At 52.3% G+C, this 18,236-nt stretch overlaps 1 protein-coding gene across 1 annotated transcript in view; it reads left to right on the top strand.

The window, feature by feature from the left end:
* col5a3b (collagen, type V, alpha 3b) overlaps positions 1-18,236 on the top strand; it is a 40,994-nt gene that overhangs the window by 20,741 nt on the left and 2,017 nt on the right. Inside the window, exons 13-64 of the mRNA XM_018728008.2 lie at positions 562-618; positions 1,728-1,781; positions 1,863-1,916; positions 2,287-2,340; positions 2,433-2,486; positions 2,706-2,759; positions 3,121-3,165; positions 4,676-4,729; positions 4,908-4,952; positions 5,034-5,087; positions 5,279-5,323; positions 5,639-5,692; positions 5,845-5,889; positions 6,099-6,152; positions 6,269-6,313; positions 6,549-6,602; positions 6,710-6,817; positions 7,130-7,183; positions 7,285-7,338; positions 7,663-7,707; positions 8,286-8,339; positions 8,508-8,552; positions 8,689-8,742; positions 8,829-8,882; positions 8,969-9,022; positions 9,142-9,249; positions 9,386-9,475; positions 9,819-9,872; positions 9,964-10,071; positions 10,162-10,269; positions 10,600-10,653; positions 11,784-11,837; positions 12,059-12,166; positions 12,585-12,638; positions 13,585-13,638; positions 13,758-13,811; positions 14,077-14,130; positions 14,207-14,314; positions 14,417-14,470; positions 14,643-14,696; positions 14,785-14,838; positions 15,048-15,101; positions 15,200-15,307; positions 15,519-15,572; positions 15,766-15,819; positions 15,978-16,085; positions 16,172-16,225; positions 16,334-16,369; positions 16,476-16,529; positions 16,644-16,911; positions 17,149-17,261; positions 17,386-17,454. Of these exons, the coding sequence (XP_018583524.2) occupies positions 562-618; positions 1,728-1,781; positions 1,863-1,916; positions 2,287-2,340; positions 2,433-2,486; positions 2,706-2,759; positions 3,121-3,165; positions 4,676-4,729; positions 4,908-4,952; positions 5,034-5,087; positions 5,279-5,323; positions 5,639-5,692; positions 5,845-5,889; positions 6,099-6,152; positions 6,269-6,313; positions 6,549-6,602; positions 6,710-6,817; positions 7,130-7,183; positions 7,285-7,338; positions 7,663-7,707; positions 8,286-8,339; positions 8,508-8,552; positions 8,689-8,742; positions 8,829-8,882; positions 8,969-9,022; positions 9,142-9,249; positions 9,386-9,475; positions 9,819-9,872; positions 9,964-10,071; positions 10,162-10,269; positions 10,600-10,653; positions 11,784-11,837; positions 12,059-12,166; positions 12,585-12,638; positions 13,585-13,638; positions 13,758-13,811; positions 14,077-14,130; positions 14,207-14,314; positions 14,417-14,470; positions 14,643-14,696; positions 14,785-14,838; positions 15,048-15,101; positions 15,200-15,307; positions 15,519-15,572; positions 15,766-15,819; positions 15,978-16,085; positions 16,172-16,225; positions 16,334-16,369; positions 16,476-16,529; positions 16,644-16,911; positions 17,149-17,261; positions 17,386-17,454 (3,486 nt within the window). The remainder of the gene's footprint in view (positions 1-561; positions 619-1,727; positions 1,782-1,862; positions 1,917-2,286; positions 2,341-2,432; positions 2,487-2,705; positions 2,760-3,120; positions 3,166-4,675; positions 4,730-4,907; positions 4,953-5,033; positions 5,088-5,278; positions 5,324-5,638; positions 5,693-5,844; positions 5,890-6,098; positions 6,153-6,268; positions 6,314-6,548; positions 6,603-6,709; positions 6,818-7,129; positions 7,184-7,284; positions 7,339-7,662; positions 7,708-8,285; positions 8,340-8,507; positions 8,553-8,688; positions 8,743-8,828; positions 8,883-8,968; positions 9,023-9,141; positions 9,250-9,385; positions 9,476-9,818; positions 9,873-9,963; positions 10,072-10,161; positions 10,270-10,599; positions 10,654-11,783; positions 11,838-12,058; positions 12,167-12,584; positions 12,639-13,584; positions 13,639-13,757; positions 13,812-14,076; positions 14,131-14,206; positions 14,315-14,416; positions 14,471-14,642; positions 14,697-14,784; positions 14,839-15,047; positions 15,102-15,199; positions 15,308-15,518; positions 15,573-15,765; positions 15,820-15,977; positions 16,086-16,171; positions 16,226-16,333; positions 16,370-16,475; positions 16,530-16,643; positions 16,912-17,148; positions 17,262-17,385; positions 17,455-18,236) is intronic.

Raw genomic sequence — 18,236 nt, 5'->3', positions numbered from 1 at the left:
ATTACCATACAGCACAACAGGACCAATGAACAAAATGTTTTAATTAATACACACACACACGTTTTCTGAACCGTTCGTCCCATACGGGGTCACGGGGAACCGGAGCCTACCCGGTAACACAGGGCATATGGCCAGAGGGGGAGGGGACACACCCAGGACGGGACGCCAGTCCGCCGCAAGGCACCCCAAGCGGGACTCGAACCCCAGACCCACCAGAGAGCAGGACCCGGTCCAACCCACTGCGCCACCGCGCCCCCATGTGTTTTAATTAATATTGATTAAGAAAAAGAAACAAATTGAACTTGAAAATGAACTCATCTGACCACACAGCATGACCTTATTGGATGAACACCCAGGAAGGCTACAGAGCACAACCACACAGATCACAGGTTACGGGATGACTTAAACTGGGACTTGAAAAATATTGCTTATAATACGTGCTGCTCCATGAGACATCTGACACCCCACTGTTGCAGCATCATCAGTGACCTTGACCATTTAGTGATTTCAGTGCTCCTGACCTGACCTTGCTGTGACACATACCTCTTCTTACTTCCACAGTTGTCACTGAAAGGACCACCAGGTCCCCTGGGTCTGACTGGCCGCCCTGGTCCACTGGTAAGAGCTCAGTAGGTCTGCTCAGAAATCTCTTCCCATCAGATTCAGCACATCACCTCAGATACTGTATATATTTATATTTACATTTACTCATACCCGTTATATACATATGTATATAACAGGTTTTGTATAAACTGGCACATCTTCATACTGCAGCTGCAAAGGAACCTATTCACTAAGGGTGTGAACACTTATGCATTGTTATTTTTTGTTTCATACAGTATTTGTAATGAATATTCAATTCAGTGTATTTTCATAGAGCACTTACATTTACATTTATTCACTGAACAGACGCTTTTGTCCAAAGCGACTTGAAACGGATACTATCTAGTGTTACTAGCCCACACACACTATATTGACCAAGGTGACTACACTGCTAGATACACTACTTACAAGGGGTTACTCATCCATGCATCAGTGAAACACCCACTGTGTCACTCACACACTATGGGGGAACCTGAACAGCATGTCTTTGGAGTGTGGGAGGAAACCAGAGCACCCGGAGGAAATGCATGCAGACACGGGGAGAACATACAAACTCCACGCAGGCCGAGCGGGGATCAAACCCATATCCTCTCGCACCACCCAGGCGCTGTGAGACAACGGCACTACTTGCTGCGCTAGCATGCCGCCACACTTGAACAGGCATAATAAGGTGAAGAAACAAATAGATCGGACAAAGAAAGAAGGAAGACAGTTGACTACAGACTACATGTATGATTATGATGAATATGATTTTGCTTTCACCTTTAAATGTGTAATTCAGTAGACCTGTGTAAAAAAACCTAATTAAATCCATTGTGAGTTAATGCTGGAAAACAATAAAACATGAATAAGTGCATGGGGTAAAAAGACCCAGGGAGCTACTGTACTTTTCCATGTTTCGTGCCAAGAGTGCATTGTCACCCCTCAAGGAGAGCTTAAGAACACACACACTACTGTGAAGGCTGAGTGTGTTTGAAGAGCTCGAGAAGAGTGACGTAGGGGTTCGTCTCGGAGGTGTCCTGCGTTCTACAAGCCTGACGGTTCCCACGAGCGTCTGCGTGAAAGGAGCCATCCTTCGCTCTGTCTCCCTCCACCCCGACACTGACGCTGGTGCTTTATTGCAGGGGCTCCCCGGTCCATCAGGCCTGAAAGGAGACAGTGGTGACTCTGGACCACCGGTAGGAGGTGCTCCACCACCTGGTGTCGTCGCCAGTGTTCCTCCATCATTTGCTCCCTAACCGTCTCTCTTTTCCGCCCAGGGTCCTAGAGGGGTACCTGGGCCCGTGGGCCTAAGCGGGAAGCTTGGGAAAAGGGTGAGAACACACACTCTGCCTGTGTGCACACGCGCTTCTGTACTGTACTAAATACTTTTGTTAAAAGTTGATATCAGCGAAATGTTTGTGTCTTCAGAGTTCATTAGCTGGAGATCAAACGCACTGAGTACTGATTAGACAAACGGCATGGACATGTGCAGTCCTAAGTACACACTGGACAGTAGGGACATGCACAGCACTGAGCGCTGAGTAGACACACGCGCGCACACACGCGCGCACGCACGCACGCACTCACACACACACACAAACTTTGGGCACGTAGAGTTCCCAGTTCCCAGTACCCAGTCCAAGGAGACACACTGAGTCCAGCACGGGGTTGCTGTTCCTGTAACCCGTGTGTCTTTCGCAGGGACGCGCAGGAGCAGATGGACACCGCGGAGCAACAGGGGAGCCTGGGGCAAAGGTGAGCTGCTCGCACCGCACACCTGTGAGAGCGCACAGGTACAAAGCCCTGCGAGTGCGTGATGCACGGTGCTTCTCTAACCTGTCCTGCAGGGGGACAGAGGGTTTGACGGCCTGCCAGGATTACCAGGGAGCAAGGGCCACAGGGTGAGTGTGTATGTGTGTGTCTGGGGAGGGGGAGGGGGCGGTGCTATTTATTGCTTGCTTTTGCTTTTGTTTGTGTTTGTCTGACTGTTGGCTGGAACAACCTGTCCACGGTGTCTGTAACCTTGTCTGTTTCAGTACTGACCACCACGACCTTTGTTTGCTCTTCATACGCTTGATTCGTTCAGGTATCGCGTGTAACGACTTTTGTTTGTTGCTCAGGGGGAGAGAGGGAAGCCTGGTCCACTGGGCCCTGTGGGAGAACCAGGTGACAAAGTGAGAACAGAGTCCTCCTCTGTGACCTTTAACCAGTAACAGCTGAACTTCACAGACTGGTACTGCCCTCCCTGAGGACCCCCTTTTACCAGAGTAATACTCGCACTGAGTGCTACCTTCTGCCACGGTAATACACCCTGTCGGGACAACCTTTTACCAGAGTAATACAGCCTGTGAGGACAACCTTGTACCTGGGTAATACACTCTGAGTGCCATGCTCTACTAAGGTAATGCACTCACAGAGTACTACGGTATGTGTTCTCCTGGAGCTGCACGTTCGCCTTTTATCGGGGCTGGTAGATCCAGCTGAACAGGATGTGCGCGAAAAACGCTGGTACTCATGTCGGCTGATGTTCCTCAGGGTTCAGATGGACCTCCCGGACCACGAGGACAGCCAGGGGAACCTGTGAGTAAACCCCTGAGCGCACATGCTCTTCACAAGCTCTTCTTTCATGTTCTTATGGCGTGTCATCTACACGCACTCTAGACACGCACGCTAGACGGCTGTGGTTCGTTTCTTCTCCTGGGTCCATGTGGTTCAGTCTCTCACCACACATCTCTGAAGGTGTATCAGGGTCAGAAGTAAGGTAAAAGACACCATGTCCGGCGCCATCTATGTCCTATGTGATAACAGTAGTTATGGTTTTGGTCAATTACTGCAGAGTGTGACGGAGGAAAGAAACGAGCGTCAGCACAACATCGCATGCTGCAGGTGTCAGTTACTCGACTGCCTAGAGTTACAAGTTACAAATATTTTTTATTGTTATTCCTCCACACAGCTTGTGCACAGTGGAACGAAATGTCATTTCTTCGGAGACCACGGTGCAAGACAGAGCACAGCATAAGACAATGAATAAGTAAATAAATAAATAAATAGACAGGATAGGATGTGGGTATGGCTGTGAGCTGTAGGCAGTTGTGGAGTAGTGTAGTGCTGAGTTAACTGGTCAACGGAGGCAGTTGAGTGTTGGGAGGTAGCTGGGTGTTGAGAAGTCTAACTACCCCAGGGAAAAAACTGTTGCGGAGCCTGCTGGTGGTGGCACGGATGCTCTTGTACCTCCTGCCAGATGGCAACAGGTCGAAGAGTCCACGAGAGGGGTGAGCGGGGTCGTCCACAATGCCCGCAATGCCGTTGGCCTTGCGGATGCGGCGGTTTTTCTATATGGAGTCGATGGCTGGAAGAGGAACTCCGATGATCTTTTCAGCTGTTCTTACCACTCACTGTAGGGTCTTGCGGTCGGAGGCTGTGCGGTTCCCATACCACGCGGTGAGACGGCTGGTCAAGATGCTCTCTATCGTCTCTCTGTAGAACGTAGTGAGGATGGGAGGGGGGAATTTCGCTCTCTTCAGCCTCCGTAAGAAATGGAGACGCTGCTGGGCCTTCTTGGCGAGGCAGGTGGTGTTCAGGGTCCAGGAGATGTCCTCTGTCATGTGCACACCAAGAAACTTGGAGCTTTTGACTCTCTCTGCAGCTCCACAGCTGTTCCATTGTAGAGCTGTCATATACAACAACAAAAACAACAATAATAATAATGTAGGTAGAAGTGAGCTACGTATACATAGAAACATAAAATATTGAGTGTAACTCACTTCTACCTAGATTGTTGTTGTTGTTGTTATTATTATTATTATTATTATTATTATTATTGACTCATTGACTGAAACCACTTGTCCTGAGTGGGATCACGGCGAGCCAGAGCCTAACCCGGCAACACAGGGCGTAAGGCTGGAGGGGGAGGGATCACACCCAGGACGGGAAGCCAGTCCATCGCAAGGTGCCCCAAGCGGGACTCGAACCCCAGACCCACCAGAGAGCAGGCACAGGCCAAACCTGCTATTATTATTATTATTATTATTATTATTATTATTATTATGTGTGGTAAGAGAGTTATTTGTGTTTTTCTGTTTGACTCCAGGGCCCTCGTGGACTGGTTGGACCACGCGGAGCCCCAGGACCTCCTGGCCAACCGGTAATTTGGACCGTGTGCGTGCATGTGCGCGCGCGCACGTGTACGCATACGGTTGGTACGTCGTTGTATGTGTCCGGTTTCTGTACGTCTGTCCTTTCTGTCAAAGCTGAAGTCTTCCAGGAGCTCTGTGCGAAACCAAAGAGGCTTTTTAAGTCCCGCCCCTTCTTCTTTTCCACAGGGCATCCGAGGTGTGGACGGCCTTCAGGGGTCGAAGGGCAACCTGGTAGGTAGAATCTAAACAGCTTGCGGTCCTCTTTAAGTCACATTCGCACATTTGTGACGGTTGTGATTTAATTCTTCGTAGGGACCCCCAGGGGAGCCGGGACCTCCCGGCCAACAGGGAAACCCAGGATATCAGGTAGGCGGGGCCTATAGCACAACACTGTGAAAGAGGCAGTGTGAGATGGAAGCTCGCAAGTTATAAACACATAATAAACATATAAGCACAAGTCACATAAAAACAGCAGGCATGCAGCCAAACACACACCTAGTATACGTACATTTCTAACTCGCACACACACGCTTATTCACGCTGTTCTTCCCTCAAAGGGCCTGCCTGGTCCCCAGGGCCTCATCGGGATGCCAGGAGAGAAGGTGTGTATCAACACTGTACCTTTTTGATGGTTACCACGGTGTCCCTTGCACAGTATGCTCTTGCCACGCACTGTGTGCAGGACAGCTTTGGTTCACAAGGTCCCTTTTAAAGAGTCGCATGTCCTTGAAAAACGTCCTCAAGGTCCAACAGCTCCTTCTTCTGAGATCCGGACGTACAGCCTTCAGGTCCTCTCTGTTCCACGCTGCTAATGAGCCTTAAAAGAACCTGAAAAAGTTTGTGTTTAATGGCAGAAAATGACAGATATCTGCTTTTCTGAGGGCCTCACTTGATCTTTGTCTCCCTCTCTCATGTAGGGTCCTCCAGGAAAGCAGGGGATGCGAGGATTGCCAGGCATTGACGGCCCCCTGGTACTAGTATCAGTTGACATGTAGCGCTGTAACCACTCATATAATACTGTAAGGAGCGCTATTGTCCAGCAGGTCTTAGAAGGATTAGTAATAACAGCAGAAATAACGACAATAATAATGTAATGACCCCGCTGACTTTGTTTCGTCTTCAGGGACATCCAGGTAGGGAGGGCCCTGCAGGTGAGAAGGGAATGCCGGTGAGTGGAGCCCCAGGTTTACCGTGGAAACTGTTGTAGAGCCATAATCACCATCATTCTGTGGCCGTATTGGTCCGTATTGACCATATACCTCAGTAACTAGACCCTCTCATTGACGACTTCATGTCACACGGACCAAACTCACACATGTAAACCTGACCAGGAACTTTTACACCTGATGGGCTTATTTATTTTCTTACTGGGTGCAGGGTCCTCCTGGAGCACAGGGCCCCATCGGGTATCCCGGATCCCGGGGTGTCAAGGTACAGTTGCTGTGGGTCGGCGCTATAAAAGAGTCAGTGCTACGAGTGACATGAACGCTGTACGTCAGCACGTTGACGCTGTCCCTCGACTAATCCGGCATTCCCTTGTCCCACAGGGAGCAGACGGACTAAGGGGCCTAAAGGGAAGCAAAGGAGAGAAGGTAAAAGCTGCGTTGTGCTCCTGTACGGTGCTGCGCTGTATGATACGGTGTACGTTAAACACGCTAGAGCCGTTCTAGGCACTGCACACACACGTCAGAGTCTGCTCTGCAATGGCCTGGCGCCCCATCCAGTGTCCGCAGTGTACCGGCTCGCCTGCCTCGATTGTCCTGTTCACCTGAGCACATTGCCGCTCCCTGCTTGACCAGAGTCTCTCTCCCCTGCCGTCCACGACAGGGTGAAGATGGATTCCCGGGAGTCAAAGGAGAGATGGGCACCAAAGGGGACAATGTAACACACTGTCCAGTTCATGGGACTCACACCCCATTGCTCTGAGCCAGCCCAGTGGCTCTTCCTGCCACCTAGGTGTCACCCTCTCTTCCTGTGTCCATTTCCAGGGGGATGATGGTGTTCTAGGGCCACGCGGCGAAGATGGACCAGAGGGGCCCAAGGGCCAAGCAGGGTCTATGGGAGAGCCTGGGCCTGCAGGAATCGCTGGGGAGAAGGTACAGCCTGCTGAGCGATTGCGATCACACCTGATGCAAAAACTCACGTCTACATTCAAGGAAGAACTGGTCATAACTTCAGAGACGACACGTTCGAGGCGCGATTGTCATTTGTCTCGTTCGTCTCCACGTTGCCAAAGCACCTGGTCCCAGCTTCCCTAAACAAGTGTCCTTCGAAAAGCTCGCCGTGACTATATGGATCGTACCGATGTGGAAATGTCCCTACATCCGTGCATGGTTAGCGCACGCATGCGTCTCAAAGCGTGACGCGCTGCTCTCCAACAATTCCACCTCCTTTGCGTGTCTCCGCAGGGCAACCTCGGAGTGCCAGGCTTACCAGGATACCCGGGAAGACAGGGACCAAAGGTTGGAAAGCAGAAGATGTTTTCAGCGGGATATGTGTAAGAGGAACCCAGACTCTGTTGTCCTTCCGATGTTTATTCATATAAGCATGTTTTAATCTTCAGGGCTCACTGGGCTTCTCAGGATCACCCGGGGTACCTGGAGAGAAAGGAAAACGGGTAAGACGCTCATCAGCATGGTCACGCAAGCGAGAGACACACTCATGTGTCGGTGCTAAAGGCAGAGAAATACAGGCAGGTGAGGTGCACACAGCTCAGCTACATCCTAGTGACATTCAGCCAGGTAAGACAGGTAAGAAAAAGACAGGTGAGACACCCTCAGGTGAGTGACACAGAAATGTGGAATATTTCCAGGTAAAATAGAGAGCAAACTGGTCAGAAGAGGTGAAAACAGGTGAGCAGCGGAGGCCAACGAACCGCGCAGGAATCCTGGCCTCGTGCAGTGTCTGTATCCGTGGTAATACTCTGCTTTTTACACCTCAGGGCCCAGCTGGTCCACCTGGAAGTGCTGGCCAGAGAGGACCGACAGTGAGTATAAATATTTTTATTTATATTTAAGGACAAGAATGCCACACGGTGGCTTTGCTGTTAGTGACTTCACATTTACCGTACTTTTACTTTTACATCGACATCCCAGGTGATAAGTTTATGTGTAAATTTCTTGTAGGACACAGTAAAATAATGGTGTAACCCTGGTAATACAGTCTGTCATATTAGCCACGCAATAATTTCACATCGCAGACAAGTGCATTAAACAGAAATGCCAAAAACAGGAGAGACGTGGCTCTTTCACTCTCGGTCCCCAAAGGTTCCAGGAAACCACTGTCACCGATGCCAGGAAGCGAACGTGGCAAAGCTTCGCGCAATTTACACGCTATGGACTCGGTGGACCAGGGCGCACGGCACCACCGTTCGTGTCGCACTTTAGATACTTTGCACAATTCACCAGGTCTCAGGGGACAAGAAAAGGGCGATGAGGGTAGAAGGGGAACTTTGTGTCCCATGGAGCCGCCACCTGCTCCCTTCTAGCTTCCCACAGCTGCCTCGCACCACCCCATCGGTGGTACCAGTACGTAAACTGCTCAAGGTAACTGTCGTTTCCACAGGGCTCTCGGGGAAGCAGGGGAGCAAGAGGTCCCACAGGAAAACCTGGAGCCAAGGTCAGAGTTCAGCCCGGACAGGTTCACCACCTGCCAGGGTACCTGGGGACGACTGAGTGGCGATGCTGACAACTGTTACTGACGATACGTCATTCTTTGGCGAGATCAGACTTGGCTTTGCATGAATCCTTTTTTAACTTCTGCGTACCCAAAACCTTGTAATCCCAGGGAGTTTCGGGAAACGATGGACCCCCGGGACCCACCGGAGAGAGGGTAAGACCTCTTCTGTTGCGCTCACACGAGTCAAACGAAGCCCTTCCGAACTACGTTGTTTCCGCCCGGCTCCTTTCCTCGGTATATTGTCAGTTTTGCGGCTAGTATTTCAATATATGTATTTGTGACATTTCAGGGACCTCAGGGGCCGCAGGGACAGAATGGAGAGCCAGGACCCAAAGGACCCAATGTGAGACAGCAGTCTTTCGTGTTTCAGTGCACAACAACAGAGGAGCTCGTACGAGCTCGTATGAGCATTTGTCGCTCTCCCATTAGGGCCCTGCAGGGAAAGACGGACTTCCCGGGCATCCAGGCCAGCGGGGGGAGCCCGTAAGTCACGGTCCACGGAGCAGAGCGATCGAGCGCAGAGATGAATGTTTCAGAGGCCAATGAGCTGCACTGCTCTCCACATACAGGGTTTTCAAGGGAAAACTGGGCCACCTGGGCCAGCGGGAGTAGTGGGACCCCAGGTAAGAGACCCTCGCTCTGTAGCGGCTCCCTGCTCTCATGTTCGCCAGGTGACAGAGCATGAGTACCAGCACTCGGTGCCAAAGCAAAGACGCTCCACTTGCCTCCTGAATGTTTTCAGGGTAAATCGGGAGAAACTGGGCCCATGGGTGAGCGAGGACACCCAGGGTCACCCGGTGTACCTGGAGAGCAGGGCTTACCTGGAGCTGCTGGCAAAGAAGGTGCCAAGGTGAGCAGACAGCATGGCCAGATTGGCAAGTGTGAGCGGTGCAGCTTCTACGAGGCAGCTGATGAGCACTCAGCAGACACATTGCAGCAGTGCTGCTGACATCAGGCTTTCGTAAAGTGCTTGCTGTGGTACCCAGGGTGACCCAGGAGCCCCAGGGGGAGCTGGGAAGAGTGGCCCTCCTGGACCGCGTGGATTCCGTGGCAGCAGAGGCAGCCCTGGAGCCATGGTAACGGCCTTAATTTCCAGCTGTCCCTCTGCTGGCTGTCTCCCCCCCCCCCCCCCCCCCACCCACACACACTCTTATTCCTCACTAAGGTGCAAATGATGCTGTTGAGTGACGTGGTTCAGTTGAAGACGCTCATCTCTTTGTCTCAGCCGCCTCTGTGGTGGAGTTGAGGGATGTGACTGGGTTCAGCACTGGAGATGAGTGCTACCATTGATCGAATGACATCTCTTCTTCCGCCTCTCTGACGTTGAGCATCGTGGTGGAAGGATCGTTGAAAGATGTGTCTGAGCTGAGCTACATGACTGAGCTGATCACAGGGATGTCTCTTCTCTTTGCTCTGCAGGGACCTGCTGGACTGAAGGGAGGCCAGGGGCCTCCAGGTTCCGCAGGAGCCGTTGTGAGTGTGGCCCCTTTGCGCCTCCCCCCGTCTTTTCGAACATACAACATCTGCACACCGCTTGCTGACACGCTTTGCCCTCTCTTCACAGGGAGCCCCTGGCGAGAGAGGACCCCCAGGAGTGGCTGGCGCAATCGGTTCACCTGGCCGCCCAGGGAGCAGCGGGCCACCCGGGCCCATGGGAGACAAGGGTGAGCCGGTAGGTGTCGGTATCGCTCGCTCTCGGGTGCGCTGTCTCTTTGCCCAAAGCGAAGGTGTCATTGGACTCTGCCCCCTCCCGCTTCCCCAGGGAGAGAAGGGCCCCCCAGGACCTGTAGGACACGATGGAGACCAGGGGCACCTGGGCCCTCCTGGGCCTACAGGACCAGCAGGTCCCCCGGGAGAGGATGGAGATAAGGTGCGGTAGATGCTGGGCCGGAAGCTTCGCGGGGGGCCTGTGAAGTGTGTCCTCCGTCCTAACGTGTTTGTGCTGTGCTGTGTGTTTTCCTTTGCTTCACACGTACGTGTCGGAGCCCCGTTCGTATTTATCACCCACCGAGTGTGCATCTTTATTTCGCATTCTGCATTTGTGTTCCATTTACATTTGTGCCTCTGATGACCATGTATCTGTGCTTCTTGTGTGCATGTAGTCCAGCCAAGCTGCCTCTCTGTATGTGATGTGCAGCTGTAGTGTGTTTGTGTGTTTCGACGACGCCTCTCTGTGTCTCAGCACACGGTGTCTCTTCAGGGGGAAACAGGAGGACCAGGACAGAAGGGCAGCAAGGGGGACAAAGGAGAAGTGGTGAGATTCAGTGACAAACTAACAATGACCGCACGTGTGTGTGTGTGTGTGTGTGTGTGTGTGTGTGTACAGCGCTCTCACAAAGTAGGTGAACCCTATAGGGATGGTTATCATTCTTGTGTAAAAACATCAAACTTATAAAATCTAAATCTTAAACTTATAAAATGAGTCAATCACTATGATTAACTCACCTCACTATATGTGGTTTAATCAATTAACTTATAAAGGGTTCATTTATTGTTGCACCTGCACCACTTCCGGGTTTCTACTACAGGTGGTCCCCGATTTACGATGGTTCGACTTATGATTTTTTCGACTTTACGATGGTGAGCTAACGATAGACATTCAGTACAAACCGTACTTCGAATTTCGATTTTTCCCGGGCAACCGATATGCAGTGCGATGCTCCCTCAGGTGATGCTGAGCAGCGACAGCGATCCTCATCTGTCTGGGTCTGTCACGCACAGGTGTGTATTAGGTGTATTAAACGCTTTTTCGAAATACGACGGGCTCCGCGGGACACAACCCCACCGTCGGTCGAGGACTACCTGTACACGCATGATTTCTAACCCGACATATGGAATTGCTCATTTTCATTACACACCTACTATGTCATGAGAAAGACCGATTCTCATTAAATAAGCACTTTGCGGTGAAACTAAGGGACACAAGGGGTTCACACACTTTGAAACATCACTGCAAGTGTGTGTTCATTAAAGGACTGTGCCTGCATTGCAATTTCTGAACTGATTCTAATCGCCCATGATGAGAAATGAAAAGAATGCGAACAGATACAAACGCTCACAATCATAAAATCATGGCCGTTAGCGCCGCCGTCTTGCATTCGAAGGACTTTGGTTCGAATCCCACCTCCTGCTTCGGTATCCTTGATCAAGGTGCTAACCCCGAGTTGACACACTAAAAATTACCCCTCCGACCCTCGATAAGAAAGTCATTGTCAGTAACTTGGCACACTAACCCGGTGTTGAAAGTACACACGAAACACACACGTACACACTCTCGCCTTACACAGAGGGTGGAGGGACAGTCTAGAGTGGCTCTCTGTGCCTCCATCTCACCTTCCCTTCCTTCCTCGCTCTTCGTCTCTCCGTTTCCCTTGTTCTTCAAAGGGACCCCCAGGACCCCCCGGAAACCAGGGTCCCCCCGGACAGCCCGGAGTGCCGGTACGTGTCTCCGTTTTACCGAGCTTCCTCCTGTTCTTATGATGATGTACTGAGCACTGCGACGAGCGTCATGTAAAAGGTGTGACTAAAGGTGTGTGTGCACGTGTGCTCCGTGTATATGGATAAGCGTGGATTCGTGCGTCTGCTAAATTAGTGTGTACACCGCATCGTATCGTGTCCTCTCGCATCATATGTTCATCTTTCCTCTCGCCTTCCTCCAGGGCGTAGGCGGAGAACCAGGCCCCCGCGGGCAGCAGGGCATGTATGGCCAGAAAGGTGATGAAGGTCCGCGTGGTTTTAAGGGCGCTGCGGGCCCCACGGGACTGCAGGTATGGACGTTCACCTCGTGCAGTGCAGGTACACGCGCGTGCTCTTTCACGGAGGTGTCGCGTCACGGCTTGCGGGTTGCATGGTGGCCGTGGCTCTGGCTCCGCTCCCGTCCGCCGGTCTCCGGCCTAGCGTATCTCGTGTGTGTTTGTCCCATTGCTCAGCAGAGAGGAGACTAAACACGACAGCACTCACCTTTTACTGTGGGAGTTCAGACTTCACGGCCAAGTTCTGCACCATCCTTCTCCCTCCCTTCCTTCTGGCGCTGTGCCACTCTGTCCCTCCTGCACAAGGCAGTCCCTCCTTTCACACCCCTGCAGCAGCTGGGGACGTTCACCCGCTCAGAGCACAGGTCTCTAGACACACGCCTTCACTGCGGTTTTCGCAGAGATAAGTACTTTGCTCCCATTTCCTCTGCAGGGGATGCCGGGACCTCCGGGAGAGAAGGGTGAAACTGGACATGCGGGATTGATGGTGAGGCCGCTGTCAGTGCGGTTCGAACATATGCTCTCTGGGTTTTACGCCATTTGCTCTTTGAGTTGGTCCACATGATGCTGTTGGAAAGTAAGGCAACTGCAGAGCCACTGATGAGACAAATGTTGTTTTAGGCTTCAGAGCTGTGAGTTGGCCGCTGTTGTTAGTTTCTCTTCGATATCGAAGGGTCACTGTGAACCTCAGTCCGTCACTGAGGTCTCCGTCTGAGACACTTTTCACGACTCAAGGTCCTCTGTTTGTCTCTGCCCGGGACTGAAAGGTCCCTGGAAGTTTTTGCGTAGAACGGAAGGATCTCTCTTCGTCTCTGTCCAGGGTGAAGGGCCCTCTTGCTCCTGTCTTGGATCGAAGGGTCCATGTGTGACACCTTCCATGACTGAATTTTCTCTGTTAGCCTCCGTCTGGGTCAGAAGGGTCCCGTGAGTCTTGATCTTGGACTGTTGGATCTCTTTGAGACACTCCTTGATTGAACGCTGTCTATTAGTCACAGTCCAGGTTCACAGAGTTCCTTTAAGTTTTTGTGCAGAAGTGAAAGACCCCTCAAAGTCTCCTCTAGCGTCATACGCTAGAGCCTCTCTTCAAGTCTGGGTCTTTCTTTGGGAACTCTTGGACTCAACCCACTTTTTCAGACTGTACATTATCTTGTACTCTTTCCAGGTTTTGACAGCTCAAACACTGTGACGCAAACTGTTAACTATTTAAAATAAATCCTTTATACCATGAACTGACGTATTTTTGTACAAGCCGCTATCTTTCGCGAATGTTTTGTTGAACAAAATATGTCTCTTACCTCACGATAAACTGAATTTTGATCCTTAGGCTCTCGATTGTGTGAGCCTCTTATTGTGTAGCTCTTTTATAGTGGACACCCAGCAGGGGTTTGGTTACAGGGGAGTAAGGTGAACTTGTGCTTTGTCTCCCTTTGTAGGGCCCCCCAGGACAGCTTGGTCCGAGAGGCCCCCAAGGGCCCAGTGGTGGAGAGGTATGTTCTTCTTGCTGCGGGTGCGTGTACTTGTATGTCCAGCAGAAGAAACCTTCCAAATGAACATGTATGAAAAAGTGCCGCCCTCCAGCCTGACTTTTGGCTTTCTGACCATGTAGGGCCCCCAGGGAAGGCCTGGTGGTGTTGGGCAGCCAGGACTTGTTGGCGACAAGGTACATGTACTCATGCATGGTGCTGACTGTTCTACTCACAAGAGGGGTTACATTTCGTTAACTAGAATGTACTGTTAGTCAGGTGCACTGATTTTTTTTCTTTCAAAAATGATACTTTATTAATCGCCACAGGGAAATTCACTCAGGTGGCAGATGCCGCGGTGCCAAACGCCATGTCTTTGGCCTCTTCTCTGAATGGGCGTGTACCTGAGGAAGGGTTTGCTGGGTCCAGTCCTGACGAGCATCGTTTGATTCTTCTGTGCAGGGAGAGGATGGAGAAGCAGGGAACCCTGGACCAGTGGGGCCACCAGGGCGTGGTGTGAGTTCCATTCCCCTCCGTGTGTTTCTTTCAGCTCAGAAACCCCTCCTCTTACCCCTGGCTGCTGTGTCTTCAGGGAGAGAAAGGGGAGCCTGGAGAGAAGGGTGACACTGGACCTCCTGGAGCTGCTGGACCCCCAGGGGCAAAGGGCCCCCCTGGAGAGGACGGCGCCAAAGGCAGCCAGGTACATCTGGATCTCTTCATGTCACACAGCTCTCCAGCTCTGTGAGTCTGGTCCTCTTCATCTCACAGAACCAGGACCTGTGATGTTTATTCTTCTCCGCAGGGCCCCATTGGCTTGCCAGGAGACCCTGGACCACCAGGAGAGCCTGGGATCAATGTGAGCAGTTACCCCTGATTCGCTTGTCCATCACACTTGCCCTGTCCTCTCCTCATTCAAAATGTACCTGCACACACTTCCTTCTCATTCATGTGTGTTTAGGACATTGATATATGTAGATACACGTATGTGATGCCAGCACCCTCATGGCACCTTTATGTACCTCTGCCAGGGAGTGGATGGTGTGCCAGGAGACAAGGGAGATGCCGGGGATCCTGGGAAAGCGGTGGGTGGCTCAGACAGAGTTACTGACGGGGGCCGTCTGTGATGATGCGTTCGGATCTTTCACACTCTTTATGGTCACTGGTCTCTAGGGACCAGCAGGGGCCTCAGGTGAGCCCGGGCCCCCGGGACCCCCGGGAAGAACAGTGAGTTTCTGCCCATTTCCTTGATTTGCTCACATTTTACTTCATGGTTATTCTGCATATATTCACAGCAAACAATAAACTTTGTACAATTATAATAAGAGCAACTGATCAAGAATCACTTTTCTGAACAGATTAGACTGGGGGAAGCACAAAAAGCACTTAAAGACAGAGGTTCGTGGTCCCGCGACATTGTGTCTCTCTCTCTGCAGGGGCGCTTGGGACCGGCGGGGAAAGAAGGGAAACCAGGAACAAAGGGAGCAAAGGTCCGAGTGAGAACACTGCATCATCACACACGTTCGTGTTTTCTGTATGCAAGGAGTGTGAGGGCTTTTACTCTCCTTTGTCCTTCACTGTCCTCCAGGGGGCACCAGGACTTGAGGGACTGGTGGGGAAGACAGGACCCATGGGGCCACAGGGACACCCTGGCAATGCGGGGCCCCAAGGCCTTCCCGGGATTCCGGGCCCTGCGGTGAGTTCGATCACTTTGACTACGAGGCAAACGCAGTGGAGGTGTGGTACAGAGACCAAACCTGGGTAGCATCAAGTACCGTGCAGTATTGAGTACTGAGTACAGAACGATCGGCCCGAGCAGTACCAGGGCTGCCTTGTGCCTCTGTGAACAGATCCTTCCTATAGGGGCCTAAAGAGGGCGCTACTGAGTCACCATCCTCCGTCCACAGGGAGAGCAGGGCTTAAGTGGACCTCCAGGACAGATGGGACCTCCTGGCCCCATGGTAAGTTCTCTTGGCCTGCTGCACTGGTACCCAGTTTTACCACATTGGTAGAACGTGTCATGGGCTCAAACTTCATTGAAGCCCTGGTGTCCCAGCGAGGTAAACACAGGAATTCACCTTTCCGCCAATTCCTGTTGGCAGACAGCATCCAGGTGGCACAGTCATGTACTTATGAGGCCCTGCTTCCCCACAGGGCCCCCCAGGATTGCCAGGCCTGAGAGGAGATCCGGGCAGGAAGGGAGACAAGGTGAAGCCCACCTTTCCCCTACAGCAGGGTACCTGTACCGCGGTGTTATTCTCTCGTGCTTCTTCCCAGCCCACTCGTCACCTCCTGAATAGATGGCCGAGTTCAGCAACCTGTCTCCCGTCCGCCTGTCAACGTCCCCTGTTCCTCTCCGTCTTCAGGGCCACGCTGGGCTCATTGGACTCATTGGGCCCCCGGGGGAGACAGGAGAAAAGGGGGACAGAGGACTTCCTGGGAACCAAGGGACTCAGGGCCTCAAAGGAGATGAGGTGTCTTTATGCACACGCACACGCACACGCGCACGCACGGACGGACCCCACAGAGTCATCATTCACGGTTTTTTCCTCTCCCTCAGGGTCTCCCCGGCCCCAGCGGCCCCAGCGGTCCCCCTGGACTGCCAGGTCTTTCTGTGAGTGTGTCCTCGGTGTCCGTGGAGACGAGGCTACGATGCTCTCGCCGACTCAGTCTCTGCTGTATCAGTAAACTGTGGGCAAACTGTGTGTTCTCTGTGTCTTAGGGGACCATAGGACAGAAGGGGTCAAAGGGCAACCAGGTGAGTCCAGAGGCGCTGCTACACACACATGAAAACATACACTGACGTTGGACACACACACACACACGGAAACGCACACACACAGAGCGAGAACCTCCTTCCGCAGGGCCCCATCGGTCCCAGAGGAGACCCAGGAGCTGCTGGACCCCCAGGACCCCCTGTGAGTGACCACATGGCCGCGACTCACCTGTTCCACATGTGAGCCTCACTTCCTACTGAGCTCGTGGAGCCTCCTGTGCTCTTTGTCTTCTCTCCCTTCCTGCACCGCTCCCAGGGACCACCAGCGTCTGCGCCAATGCCATCCCTGCTGCCAGAGGGTCGCAGGAAGAGGCGGAGACCCTCGGAACAGGTGGACGGAGAGGGAGGAGACGCGCCGCTGGGAGACGAAGCCTTCGGCGACGGTGCCGCCATGGAGGAGGTCTTTGCTTCGCTCACATCCATGAAGGTGGAGGTGGAGAGCATGAGGAGGCCGCTGGGCACGTATGAGAGCCCCGGCCGCACGTGCAAGGAGCTCATGATGTGCCACCCGGACTACAGAGATGGTGCGGTACTGCGTGTCACTAATGTGTTCTCAAGCGCCGCGCTTCTTCATTCTTGAAGCTACAGCTAATTATTACGCCATCCTGTATGTGCAATATGAGATGTCCTGGGTTACGATGTCACTTACTGTAGTAAATGTGTGAAAACACATCCCCATTTCCACTGTAAGTGCCGCTTTAGCACCTGTGTGTGTGTACCTCTCTGTACCTCACTATACCTCGCTCGCTGGGACTCCACAGGCGAATACTGGATCGACCCGAACCAGGGGTGTCACCGAGACGCCTTCAAGGTGTTCTGTAACTTCACGTCGGACGGCGACACCTGTTTATTCCCGGACAAGAAGAGCGAAGCGGTGAGACCAAACCGTCTGAGACGATCTGTCACGGCGCATGTCTATAAATCCACCCCCCCCCACCCCCACCTGTAGGACACGTGGGGGTGACAGGACTCACAAAGGACTCTTCTTCCGTCCACAGGTGAAACTGGCGGCGTGGAGCAGGGAGAAGCCGGGCGCGTGGTACAGCCACTTCCGCAAAGGCAGACAGGTACCGGAGGGGTACGGGACGCCCGTGTCTTGTCCAGGGTGCTGAGAGAGCGAGGGAGCAGCTGCTTGTGGGTTACTGAAGACATGCGAACATGGAGTTATGAGACAAAACATGCGTGTTGAGACAGAGTGACAAGACACATGGTCTGAAGGACACCAGCACATGCTGTATACGTGTTCAGGGGGATGGACGGACGGATGGATGGATAGATAGATGGATGGATGGATGAATGGACGGACGGAAAGATGAATGAATGGGGGGTATACGGACAGATAGCTGGATGAATGGATGGATAGACGGACGGATGGACGAACGGAGGGACGGATAGATGAATGAATGGACGGATAGACGGACAGGTGGGTGGACGAACGGAGGGACGGATAGATGAATGAATGAACGGATAGACGGACGGATAGATGGATGAATGGACGTATAGACGGAGAGAGAGATGGATGAATGGACGGATAGAGGGACAGATAGATAGATGGAAGAACGGACGGATGGAAAGATGAATGAATGGACGGATAGACGGACAGAGAGATGGATGAATGGACGTATAGACGGAGAGAGAGATGGATGAATGGACGGATAGAGGGACAGATAGATAGATGGAAGAACGGACGGATGGAAAGATGAATGAATGGACGGATAGACGGACAGAGAGATGGATGAACGGACGGATAGACGGACAGATAGATGGACGAACGGACGGACGGACGGAAAGATGAATGAATGGACGGATAGACGGACAGATAGATGAATGAATGGACGGATAGACGGAC

Source organism: Scleropages formosus, chromosome 1, assembly GCF_900964775.1.
Source record: "Scleropages formosus chromosome 1, fSclFor1.1, whole genome shotgun sequence".
In the NCBI taxonomy this organism is placed as follows: Eukaryota; Metazoa; Chordata; class Actinopteri; order Osteoglossiformes; family Osteoglossidae; genus Scleropages; species Scleropages formosus.
Note: the sequence above shows the minus strand (reverse complement) of the source record. Positions and strands in the feature narration are given on the sequence as shown.